Source organism: Pieris brassicae, chromosome 6 (assembly GCF_905147105.1).
Source record: "Pieris brassicae chromosome 6, ilPieBrab1.1, whole genome shotgun sequence".
NCBI lineage: Eukaryota > Metazoa > Arthropoda > Insecta > Lepidoptera > Pieridae > Pieris > Pieris brassicae.
This window is the reverse complement of record NC_059670.1, coordinates 5,805,740-5,818,849: the sequence shown is the minus strand read 5'-3', so window position 1 is coordinate 5,818,849 and position 13,110 is coordinate 5,805,740. Positions and strand designations below refer to the sequence as shown.

Below are 13,110 nucleotides of genomic sequence, written 5' to 3'. Positions count from 1 at the left end.
TTCATAAATGACTTTAGTGGCAATTAGTTAATGTATGATATGTCGTTGGTTTTTGAGAATTTTTGTTACTTAAACATGTTATAGTCTAATACATATATTCTTTAAGTTTGTTAGTGATCAACAGTAGTAAAATAGTTGTAGTTTCGGGTTTAAGAAGCTTCCCGAAAATGAAACTATTAAACTATCTAATTCCTTAAAAATTCGTACAATTGCGCCGTTTTGAAGTTATCATCTGTTTCATTTCATCGCAGCGTAAACACTATTTGAGAAAAAGAGACTGTTTGAGAAAACTGCAAATAGACTAAGTTTTAATAATTGGTTTTTATTTATTTATACGTAAATCTATATTCTTCTTCTTCTTAAAGGGGTAGATATCACGGATCTTCACTTGCCACGTCCTGATATACCTCTCTCGCTTCGTTCGCTTTCATAACTTACACCATGCATATTATGGATACTTTTGAGCAGTCCCTTCTCTACATATTACATACTCTTCATACATACGTCACGGAACAGTCCAGGTATTTACGACAAGGCCAAGAGCGATCCGACCTCACGTTTATAATTGGTTAATAACTTATAACATTAGTGCAAGAGGAAAGTTCAGTATTTTTGTATGTTTGTCATGAATAAAATAAAATATATTGAACCACCATTAAAATTCTACTCTGCTACTAACTCTGAGTAGCATAAGGGTTTTAATATCTATTATAAATCCATGCGTAGACAGTCAACCGAGTACAAAAAAGCTATATCATAATTTTTTGTCACTCTCATTTGTATCCAAAGTGATAAAGGAGTGATAAGGACCTAGCATGCAATAACTATTTAAGTTTATGAATAGCATCCCATAATAATAAGCCCTGTTTTACACGCACAGCGCAGAGAACGATTCTTCAGTATTAGAACTCAGTGGGTGATCGGTGATACGTTTGAACTTTTAAACAATGAAGTGTTTGTTATTTATCTATGTATGTTTTTTATTTGGAAATGTACTTTCAACTAATTTCACTTTTACATATAACAGTAAGTATTTTAAAACAGTATTGTGTTATTTATTTCGGTTGCTTTATGACCTTTTTGGTAAAATAAAGGTACGAAAAAGTTAACTAAAGTTACTTCTTTATATTTTGTTTATATTATTGATACATTTACTTATTTTATTAACAGTGTTATTCTGATGTCTTTATGAATGAGAGTAAATTAATATTGCCACATTTACAATACATTTCGGGACAGATTTGTATTCTTTTCATTAATTGTTTACATCAACTTATAAACAAGAGTTGAATAAAACTGAAAAATACTGATTAGCATTTAATCAATCTTATTTAAAACAAAACTATATAAATATTCTAGAACATGTAATAGATAATATTATCGCAGTTCTTTAAATAAAATATTACTCGCTTAATGAAGCTTCGATAAAACTAATCCTTGCCTTAATTTAAATAATTGAGACGATCCCGGAACGATCTTAAATGTTAACCGCTCAATTCCACTCCAACTTTGACGCGAGTTTCTCGAACTTTCTCAACTTTTCTTCTGAATTCTTTAATAGACACTTGTACTGAATTGTTAAACATTTTTGTGAAATGATCAAGTATTTAAAAAGTAATTTATACATTACTGTATCTATGATGTTACCACACAGACGCATTGTTGCAATGCGAGACGCATCATTTATTTTTTCCTTATGGTAAGATTCAGGGGGCTTATTCAAGATGCCTTAACCGGAAGTAGTAGTGTAGAAAGTCGAAAACTAAATTTGTTTGAAAATTTGTCGACATGAACTGTCATTTTCATACAAATTTAGTTTTCTAATTTCTACATACACTGGTGTTATTGACTAAGCCGAGGAACGAGACTTCGAACATGCGAACTATGACTTTCGTATGTCAAAATCCAATATTTTTTATTTATTTTTAATAAACTTATGTACCCTTACAAATAACTTCAATGAGGCAACTATTTACATTTATAGCACATACCAAACAATACAATTTTTTTTACAGTTTAGCTTTTTAAATTTCTGTTCTATATTTTAACCTAGTGTGGCTGATTTCACTGTAGATAGATAAACATTCTGTAACGTTGTAGGGTTAGAGGTCTGCATATAAAGAATTATTGCATATAATACTGTATTTGTTAAAGCTTTTAAAAATATGAAGGTTCCAAATGCGCTGACAATATCAACAAATAAAAGATTAAACGCGCCATTGTCCCTCGCTTTCGTACAAAGCTAGAATGTGCAAAACGACTTTCGCCTAAACAATTCATAGAAAGGATCACAATTATATAAAATTGCTGTAAAATCTAACTTAACAAAAATGTATTACAGAGATAAATATTTGATGAAAGGTCAAATCAGTACAATCATAATTATAAAAATGGCGCCAATAATGATATAGACGTATTGCTTATGACTTATTTCCTGTCAACTTAATAGTCGCTTGTCGATTGATTAGTTAACATTTAATCACTTTCAACTAGGTATCAATTTTGCTTGTGGAATTTAGTTTATATCGTTATATATATAAATAAATTAATTAACACTTTATTCTAGTGGCGCTACGATGCAAGGAATATCTTTGTCAACATGGCTACAGTTACAAAAACTATTTCTGGACGAATGCATACGATCGTAAGCAAGTGAAGTCAGATTCCAGCATTGTGTTCGAGATGCACCTCGCGATATTGGCAGCTAGTAATGGACATATTTTGCTGTCATCTGTACCGGCACCTACTACCGAACCAGTTTATGAAATAGGTAAGTACCTTCAAATTGGCAAAGTTTTTTAATATTTTTTGTTTATTCTTATTAAGTTAAAAATATACTAAGACTGTATTGTGCTAAATAATATTCTTTTAGCTTAGACTTTCCTAACGAATTTAACGTAAAAGTAACTCAACTCAATCAAGGCAAACGAAAATTGGTTTAATTTATTTTCGTTATCAAAACTATATAGTTTGTATGTTTTGTAATGTGGACTTATTTTGCATGTCAATGTTTTACAGTCATAGGTGGTGGTGCTAATAAATTTACGGAACTACGACGCAATTTACGAAGAAATGCAAAAGCATCAGCCAAGACAGTTGGCGTTCTTTCTCCCGTAGAGTTTCGGGCTTTCTACATTAAAATATCAGAAGGTTAATTAAAGTTTTATTATAATTTAGAACAATTCTTTTTACATGAATGTTACTGGAATTAAATCTTTTTTATTCGTTACCATGGCAACACGTTAATCCACATCAATACGAATCTAATATTGTATAACGCTTCGCTATAGGTCGTTTAAGAACGTTGTCAAACAATAAATTAATTTAACGTCCCAGTTATTGCTTATTTATAATTCCCTTAATATTCATTACTAGAATTTTATTCAACAACGTTTTCTTATTGTAGAAGGACTCATTGAATTTGGTAAAGAAGGTGATTCTCTTCCCCTCCTAACTTACATGGATATGGACCCAATACCAGTAAAATACTTCAGTTTTGCTGCATGGAACGGAGTTGAGGCCAAATTTTTGTATGATTGTCCTATACCAGGCGACGCAAGCGATGGTAAACAAAATGTCGTAATTATAAATCTCAACAAGTTTTTGTATGTTAAGCTGATTCATCTATACGCTAACTGATGGATACCTATTTAAAAATACAATTATTGTATAGTGATTAATTATCGCTTTTATTACAGTAACTCCAAATTCCGAAGCAATAGATCCAAAACTATCAAATTCGGACAAACTGAAAAGGGTATTGTTGCTTGATAGAGATCCAATGGTACCTCCAAACTCTGAAGTGGTAGTAAATCTTGGTATTAGGATCAACAGTGTTTCGTACGACGCATTTGAGTCAAAGTTATCAACTGGTCTATCAATGGTTATGGTAAGAATATTAATCCCTCAACTGCATACGCACTTCCAGGCATAATCTGTTAAATCTCGAAGTCTTTGAAAAATTTAAATAAAAAAAGTGTTTTTATGGAGTGTCAATCAGATTGGCGTGTTATGAAACATTATTAAACTTCGTGGTGTTGAAATGGAAATCCGGATCTTGGCAATATATTAACGAAACAAAATTAGCAACAAAAAAATAACCTGATAATCAAGTAAAAAACTTTATAGTCGTTTTTTCTACATTCTTATCAAGCCTATTTTAATTTTATTTACAACATAATCCTCATTTCTTCCGTGGAAATCTTAATTTTTATAAGCGTTGAAACATAAGTATTCTTTAGACTTGGACTGATCAAACTATGGCGTGGGACCTCGCCAAATTCAACAATGTAACATCCCTAAAATTTCGTCAAGGACAAATATGGAGTCCATCATTCCACACGTTCAAGTAAGTAATGTATGAAAACTTAGATTTGATTATTTTGTTTCATTTTCATTTGCTTAAAATTGGGCCCTTTATACGCGTTTGCTCGAAGCGTGTCTAATGCAGGTGCAGACTAGTCGCAATAATGAACTCTGTCCACCAAACAAGATTTTTGCGGGTCAAAATGAATTGGAATGATCTCTCCGTGATCACACTTTAACTGAACTGAGTAGTAGTGGTTGAAACTAGATCTCCATACACACTTTCGCGCCCACACTGCTCTTTGCCTGAATTGGCAACTTTTTTTCTTTATGGTTCAAAATTTTTATTTCTCTAAGAATAATATTATTACGAAATTTACCACCATTCCATAACTTCTATGGTCCATTTTTCTGTATGTTTTCACCCATTTCCATTTTAGTTGTTTTTCATAAATTTCCTATGAACTTATTTCATTGGATATTTTCAGCTCCGACACAGTAAGTATGCTAGACGCGAAGAACCCTGAGTTGATAACAATGGTGAACAGCGGTGAGGCAACATATCATATGCAGACCGCTGTTAACACTTGGTGCTTTGACTATACCACCACGATGACCAGGTACGGTCAAGCGTAAATTATCATCCATTTAACTATATAGAACAATTATGGATGACTTTCTGAAGAATAATTTCAGATTTAGTTCTTTTCTTAGAATTTATTTTCATAATTTTTTTTAATAAATTGAGTCACCGCGGTTGAACTTATCTAACATTTGGCGACACCAGGACTGTGAAGGTATTTTTGGTCGTCAGTTAAAGAATGGGAGATTCATCTGGGTCAAAGCTTCCTGACGCCAAAATGTTCGTGTCATATTTATTGAACTTGACTTGATACCAAAGCCTAGGCTTGCCCGTATCTGCTGATAGGTCACTCTCTTATCTTCCTCTATCATGCGTCGCATAGCACTGATTATTATCTTCTTATCTTATTATCTTCAGTAGTCGCTGTTAAAGAACGTCCCTCACGATGATCCGCGGGCTTCATTAGGTAATGTTAATCGCAGCCTATCATACCTTTGTTGTTGAGTAAGTCCACAACGAAAGTCATAATAAATCATTAACCGAAAATTTCGCGTTAGGTGTATATTCACGTGTAACAAGAGTTTTAGATTTCCCGCCAATTCACAAAGGTTACCAAAAAGTTTTCATTAGCAATGTGTCTCATTGGCCAGTTCTAAACATTTTCAGTGTTACCCACGTACTTATTTATTTATTAACACTTCGTTACATTACAATATAAAAATTTAACATAATAAAATGAAAAGGAGGGCAACTGGCGGCCTTATCGCTTTCGAGCGATCTCTTCCAGGCAACCACTGTGAGTAAAGAAAAAATGTATTAAATTACATAATGTAGGCAAGAAATGCAAAAATACATATTGCATATAATTATAAAGAAGAAACTAAACAGGAACAAAAAATTTACTAAACTGATACTGGATACATGAAAAGCAAATAGTAAAAAGTGCACATGAATCACGATTATCCAATTCAAGATCAGTCTCACATCAGTTAGTAGTTAGTTCGAAAGTTGGTGATACGATGTGGACAGGTAATGTTTGTACTTACTTATGTTTTCTGTTCATATATTGTTTATCTATGTCTAACTGTTTTGTTTTATAATATGTATGTTAGCTGTAAGATTACTAACAAATAAATATGTTTTTAGATATTTTTAAAGAATACCTTGAATATTCAATTTCAGGTGGCCGCGCGATGAATACACTTGTGCTATCGTTATAGAGCCATGGCAGGCACATGAAAAAATTATTCTTAAACAACTAGACCAGAACACTGAAGCCATGAAAGTTGTAAGTATAAAATTAACTAATTTCTGCGACACTCCTTCTTCTTCCTTCTTTCTTCCTTTTTTATCGTACAGGGATATACGGACAAAAAGGTAACCTGATGTTAAGTGATACCGCCTCCCCGAGACACTCACACTTCAAAGGGTTCGTAAGTGCGATAGATTTCAAATAATTCGGATTTGCAGCAAAAAGGTTTTCTTAATCCAAATGATAATTGCGTACCAAAAGAGAAACCTACTAGTGCCGTATCGTGTTTTGTGTCAGTCAATTGTTTTACTTATCGCCTTTCCTTTTATTTTGAAATGTTCTGAATTATCTCATTACAAGAAAATTAAAAGCTAATTTACATTTTATCCAAAGTTGTTTAATATTTGACGTAAAACATTTATATTTCAGTTTAGTGAATTAGACGATGTTATTTTAAATATATGGGAAGTGTCGTCCAGTCAGCATATAGTGAGCTCAGCGTCTTGGAATCAAATGTACACATCTGATGATAATACAACACACCGTAGTGATAGATTTGCAATCAAAATGGGTCTTAAGCGACGAGCCACTGCTTATAATATTGTGTTTTATACACCATTGTTGGGTAAGTTTTCATTATCTTTTCAGTGAGACATCAGAGATGCTGATTTAGCTTAACTTAAGACTAATAAATAATTGAAGTCTAAGCGAATTTACTTATAAGTGTACACTAATACTACTTATCGTCTCTATTAACGGCAAGACACTTTGTAATTGTGTTCTAGTTTTTCACTTAGCATTGTTAAGCACTAACGACTAATGTGCACTAAGACTTATTCACTAATTCAAATGATTTTGTCCTATTCAATCTTCTTACTAGGCCTGCGGTGTCAGGAAGTTCAATAGCGAAGTTAATGTGGGCTTCAGCAATCTTTTTCATTATTCTGTTTTTAGTAGTATAAGAAAGACCAGTGGCAACCTTTTAGGTCTGAGATTTCTGTATTTGATTCGTGATGATTTGTTTTTTTATTAATTGGTGATCAACTTTGCCTGACAACTACAACCCTAAATAAATGGGTCTTGGCCTCAGATTGCAATTTTTTGATCATTATTAATTCAAAGAAGACGTTGATTGTTGGATTTGAGACTTGCCAGTTTCCTCACGATGTCTTCATTCGCCTTACGCGTGATCGTTAGATGCGCACATATATAGATAGGCCACTGGTGCACAGCCTGGGATCGCATCTACGACCTCAGTGATGAGGGGGTTTTAACCGTGTTCAAAAAAACTGGAGAAAGTTATCAATTCACAAGCGTAACTAGTTCGAGGCCCTGAATGATTTTCCAGGCAGGATTTTGTAACAAGACTGATTTTTGGGAGTTGACCTGAAAAATCCAAAACTCGCGCCTTGATTAGTCGCTTATAATTCGATCGTTTATTAACCTATGGTAAACAAAGCTCATCTGAAAGCGCACTGGAGTTTCAGCAGTTCGTTGTTGACAACTTCGGGTACCGCACTGCAAGACTCGATACATCGTTTCTTGTAAAAACAGCAAAGGAGTGTAGTTAAGCGGCGGTTAAATAGTCATCTCCTAGACAGGGGTGTCCTCCAATAGGCATCACCTAACATCAGGTGGGATTATGGCCAAATATATCTCCAGTTCTTTATTAAAAGGAACCTTCTACATGTCTATGATCATATTAGGTACCTCATATATAAAGAGATTAACGATTAATATTTTCATATTTTTACTCACGTGTTTTTTTTAGTATTAGTAACATTCCTCCTGTTATCATTCTGGACGGAGACCCTATGTTTGACAAGAGTATGGTTCTATGCGTGCTGCTCTATTATTATTTGTATGGGACTTTGCTTTATCGACTTTTTAGTGCCATGCCACACTGTTCCGACTATATGTAAGTATATAAATACACACTACATACTACATACAACCCCAAAATGTTAATTTAAATTAACTTAAACATTATAGGGTAAGAGAGAATAATAATAGTGTACTGTAATCTGTATAAAATATTTTTATCGAGTAAAATAAATTGCAAATAGTCATTAATTTGTAAAAAAATAATTTACACAATATTGATTGGTATATGTCAATCACGTGACACAGAACGGCACAGATTAGTCGAATCGACGATGTTGTAGAATGCTAAGTATGTTTTCGCCTAACTGATTTTAATTGAAATTTAAGAATGATAATTCATGTGTTAAGTATAAACGTGACGTTAGTTTACGTGTTTACTGCTTTTTGAAATTATGTTTAATTAAAAAATAAATGTATGATACATTGATTGTATGTAATGAATTTACTTGACTTAAATTGTTTTTCAAATCTTGTTCAATAGCCCATTGCATCAGCTTACCTGATTACCGTTATAGATTAGTAAATAAAACCTTTTTTTTTTCAAAAAACAACCGAGTAGAGAAACCAACACCTTTTGAAGCTCTTTGGCTTTTGGCTTAAGCATGTTATTTATGCACCCAAAAACAAAGGTTGTATCAGTTTTACAAATGATTGTTCTTTATAGGCAAGTAAGTGATCAGTGTCCTGTGTTTTCCACTATAACTAGTTTCAACGGGAAACAAATCTTCATTAACGATCCTCCATACATCAAAAATCAACTTACAGCAGTGTTTTCATCTAACCCTGTACGTAACGTTGTACGTCTTAAATAAAGCTTAAATTGAACTGACTAGTTCCACAACCACAAGTTTCAATAGTTATAACATATTTGACAGCGGACAAACGAGATTGTGACTTCATATACGAATTAGAATATGGACCTTTTTGTTTTCTGTCTTAATTTAACTTGGTTTTCGTGATATAATATTTTTAATGGTTTGTCCTTGACAGATTTCCTTCCACAGATTTTTAAGCCCGTACGACTTATAATGGTTATTATAAAAATAAATAAAAACGACGAACTAATTAACCTAATAACCTGAAGAATTTTCCCTACACATTTCCAGTGATTCTATACACGGCAGTTTTGGGGGGTATCCTCCTGGCATTGCTAATACAAGTGGCACTAATGACGTCACTGGCGGAGCGGCTAGCCCGGACCATTGTTATGCAAAACGTTTTAACGGCCCAATGGTTTCGTTCTCTGTTCTGTTTGCCGCCTTTGAAGGTAAGCTTTATTAAATTAAACTCTTTGGCCTTTCAAACAATTATAAATAGCGTAATACCGTCTCGAGGATGAAATTAACAAATGCTGTTGTCTATATAACGTAGGGTGTAATCAGCTTAATTTAAATTGTGTGAAAATTTACTAAAATATTTAATTATTTAGAGAATATAATATACTTAATTTATTTTATCGTTTGAAAATAAGGCTTTGAATTATAAAGTCATTAATTTATCTCTAGTTGGTTAATTATTTATTTAGAAAATGTTGTAACTACAAAATTACATAATTAGCTAACTGATTTTAGAATTGGGCAGCGACCTTTTTAAGTAGATGGATGTTATTTAAAATTTGTCTACATAGACTAAATAACTCTGTTAGGATATCATAAAATAAAAATAAAGATAAACATGTTTATTATGGTATATAAGATACAGGTATTACTTACTCCTTCAAGAAAATAATATATAATTATAGTCACCGTGACCACGCACGCTGTAAAGCACGCGAAACGTCGGAAAAACTTATATTTAAAATTATGTAAATAATTATAAGTTTATAATAATAATACAGCTGCAATCCGTTTAAAAGTGTTTTCTTAATGTGTAAAAGCCATGTCAACAAAAGATAATATCATAAGAGTTGAAAGAAAATTATTTTCCTATTTATTATGTATAGTTAAGGGCGGATTAGGGTATGTCATTGGGGTTTAATCCCCTCTCCTGATGCTTGGTAAGAGTCGTTGTATCATAAATATTGGAACTGATACTAAACAATATTAACAAAGTAAATTTTAATAATCAAGTGGCGGTAACCTCTTAGGTGGACCTTAGATTTCTGTCACCTGGTGGTTTTTTTCTAATAGCCTACGATCAGCCTTCTGGGCTTGACACACGTCGTCAACTTATTCTGTGACTCGGCTACATTTCAAACCCCTAAGTGATAAGGGGTGTCCACCCCAAATTTTCTTTATTTTTAAGACAATTTTTAATTTTTGTATTTTTTATGATACAGCACAAAAAATACATACAAACAACCCTTAATTTTCGCCCCTCTACTATTAACACCTATTTCTTATTATAGTAGATAGGTTATTTTTATTGAATTAAAAAAATGTTTCCTGGAAATAATATAAATGGTAAAACGACGTTTGCCGGGTCAGCTACTATGTATATGTATATATATAAATAAAATATGTATTCTTAAAATGGTTATTATTTGTTAATTATGTATTAAAATTATACAAATCGTAATCAATGTAAATAGTGCATTATAAACCCTCAAACTTGTATATAGGGTTATTCATTAAAAATAGCCACCCTAAAGGGAACTCTAAATGCGCCCTTGTGTATAGTACAACTTTATCTATTTCAGGATTGCCGCATTTACGAAACGATAAACGAGGATTTACAACAAGAAGATGAGGTACCAACGCCAAGAAATCTTGAACAGATGCAGACTGACAACATCCAGTACAGCGAAGTAAGGGAGCTTGCTGAAATAACGGATAAGACTTTGTTCTTTATCTACTCTGTGGCATTTAGTGTTATGTTATGTTTACATTTTTAAATAAATAAACCCTAAAGAATTCAAATATTTATAACTACTAATATAATTTTACTTGCAAGATCTTGCCGATTCAATGTGTCATTCAATCGGCGCTTTATAAAGAAAGTAGTAAGTATATAATCATTACTATATTTTGATAAGATAAAGGCCTTAAGTTAAGTGTCCTTTAGTTCATTGATTTATTGCAGTATATGTGACCAATCATTTCTCATTACAAATACCGGCAAACTTCTTGAGCATTAAACAAGGGAGTGGGAGAAAGTTTGCGCATCGTACACAGCGCGGGACACAAACGTCAACTGATATACCAATCACGCGATCGAACGTCACGCGGTGGTACGCGGCGCATACCTAAAAATCGCTTCTGCGCAGACAAGGATATTTGTTCAAGATGTTTGTCGGTATCTATATTTATCTTTTTTTATTATTACAATAAAAGAACTAAAACGACAAGGACCTCCTCCTTGTTGTTTTACTTATCACTAAGGAGTTTTTCTGTTGTTTTTCATTGTTTAACTTTGGTTCCTGAATGGCCATACTACAAGTTCCTTAACTTAGATACAAAATAATTAAGAGAAAATATACAATCGATACTTAAAGAACAGATTTTTTTGTACATACATACATAAAACATCTATCTTAAATTAATGAGCTAAGCAATTACAAAGGTTGTTATTGTTGAAAAAATACTACCTAATAGATTTTAAACTCTCTATATTTTGCGTGGGTTGAAGTGAAAGACTTATTGAGTAACATTAAGGCTGGTTAACCTTTACAAAAAAAGAAATGATGGTTTGCAAAAAACACCAGAAATAATATAGGTAATCATTATTTTACCTACTATCGAAGTACCAATGTTTTGTAACCTGGGTTAAATAAACCCATAACTTCCCTAAACCTTGTTTATTAAAATACTATTTGTATGGTTACCAAAATTGTCAAATAATGTGAAGAAAATTTTAATATACATATATAATGCGATTTGCTTGAATCAATAAGTAAAATAAAATACTAAAGCTGGTACACCGTAATAAAGCACACTTTATCCATTCATCATATCGTTTACAAACATCAAAATCCTTACATATTCGGACGAAAATTGAATTTTTAAAGCCCACAGAAGCTTTTATGTGGCGCGCTCTAGTTTTATTTTAAGGGAAACATTGCGGTAATAATTTACAAGGCTGGACGGCCGCTCGAATGAAAGTCGAAAAAATGTCTCTACCAAATGCGTCGAGAGTTTTTTACTATTTGTATGGTGATGGCTAAATGGATTCCGCAGTACAGAAAGTCCTTTTGACGTTCCAACACGTGTAACTTTAAAATTGTGAGACTAAGCTGATTGGTTCAGCTGTCAGTTGTCACGAGTCACTCGAATTTGTAAAAATCGAAATAGTAAAACACATACTATTTCAGTTCAAAATATTTAACACTATTTTACAACTTTAGAATCCCTTTCGACAAATACCAAGAATATTTTATTGCGATCCTTAAAAGGACAGATATCAATAATTGGAATAAATAAGTATATAGAAGTTATTATTTTTAAATATTTGCCAATTTTATATTTCTATTAGAATTTGTACATTCTTTTTAAACACTGGTGCATCAGCAATAAGTAAAATTCTACGTTCATTCTAACACAACCTTCTCAGCTTCGCACGGCGACCGGTATATCTTGAAAAATGATATACCTACCACTTGTTTTACTTTACTGACTTGTATAACATAATAGTTAGACATATGTTGTTGCTCACTATTGCAGGATCTCAATCATATAGTTCTCAGCGTCAAGATAGAGTACATAAAAACGTATTCCTTGGACCCTTTTTAAAAGAAGACTTCTATAATATAATAAGATAATAATGTAGCTTTGTATTTGTAAAAAAAATTCAAAATCGATTCAAATTCAGAGCTAATTATTTTAGTTAAGTAGCGTGCTAAATTATATTTAGAATTAAAATATAATATTGTTAACAATTGACGTTAAACTACAAATTCTAAGAAAAACAGTGCGAACAGATAACTAATTGGACCCATATATTAATGAAAGGATTAAGGGATAACAGTTAGTTAATGTTATGCTAATAAGTTCATCACGATAATTAGATGATGCATTAAAACAAAGGCCAGTAAATGTTTTATTAGTAGTAGCAATAGCTTTAAACACTCAAACGTTATCAATTGGTAAGGATTAAGAACGGATCTTTATCGATAACATCAATAAATTTCAATCAGAACCGATTCGATTAC

General features: G+C 32.3%; 1 protein-coding gene across 1 annotated transcript; it reads left to right on the top strand.

Annotated features, from left to right (window-relative positions):
* The first annotated feature begins 876 nt into the window (after positions 1 to 876).
* Positions 877 to 11,350, top strand: LOC123711266 (neuronal acetylcholine receptor subunit alpha-2). The gene is made up of 12 exons (XM_045663765.1): positions 877 to 1,026; positions 2,567 to 2,770; positions 3,019 to 3,150; positions 3,407 to 3,565; positions 3,699 to 3,889; positions 4,242 to 4,348; positions 4,794 to 4,925; positions 6,071 to 6,176; positions 6,570 to 6,765; positions 7,912 to 8,058; positions 9,131 to 9,291; positions 10,663 to 11,350. Exons 1-12 carry the CDS (start codon positions 948 to 950, stop codon positions 10,855 to 10,857), a joined length of 1,809 nt encoding a protein of 602 aa, XP_045519721.1. The 5' UTR covers positions 877 to 947; the 3' UTR covers positions 10,858 to 11,350.
* The last annotated feature ends 1,760 nt before the right edge of the window (positions 11,351 to 13,110 follow it).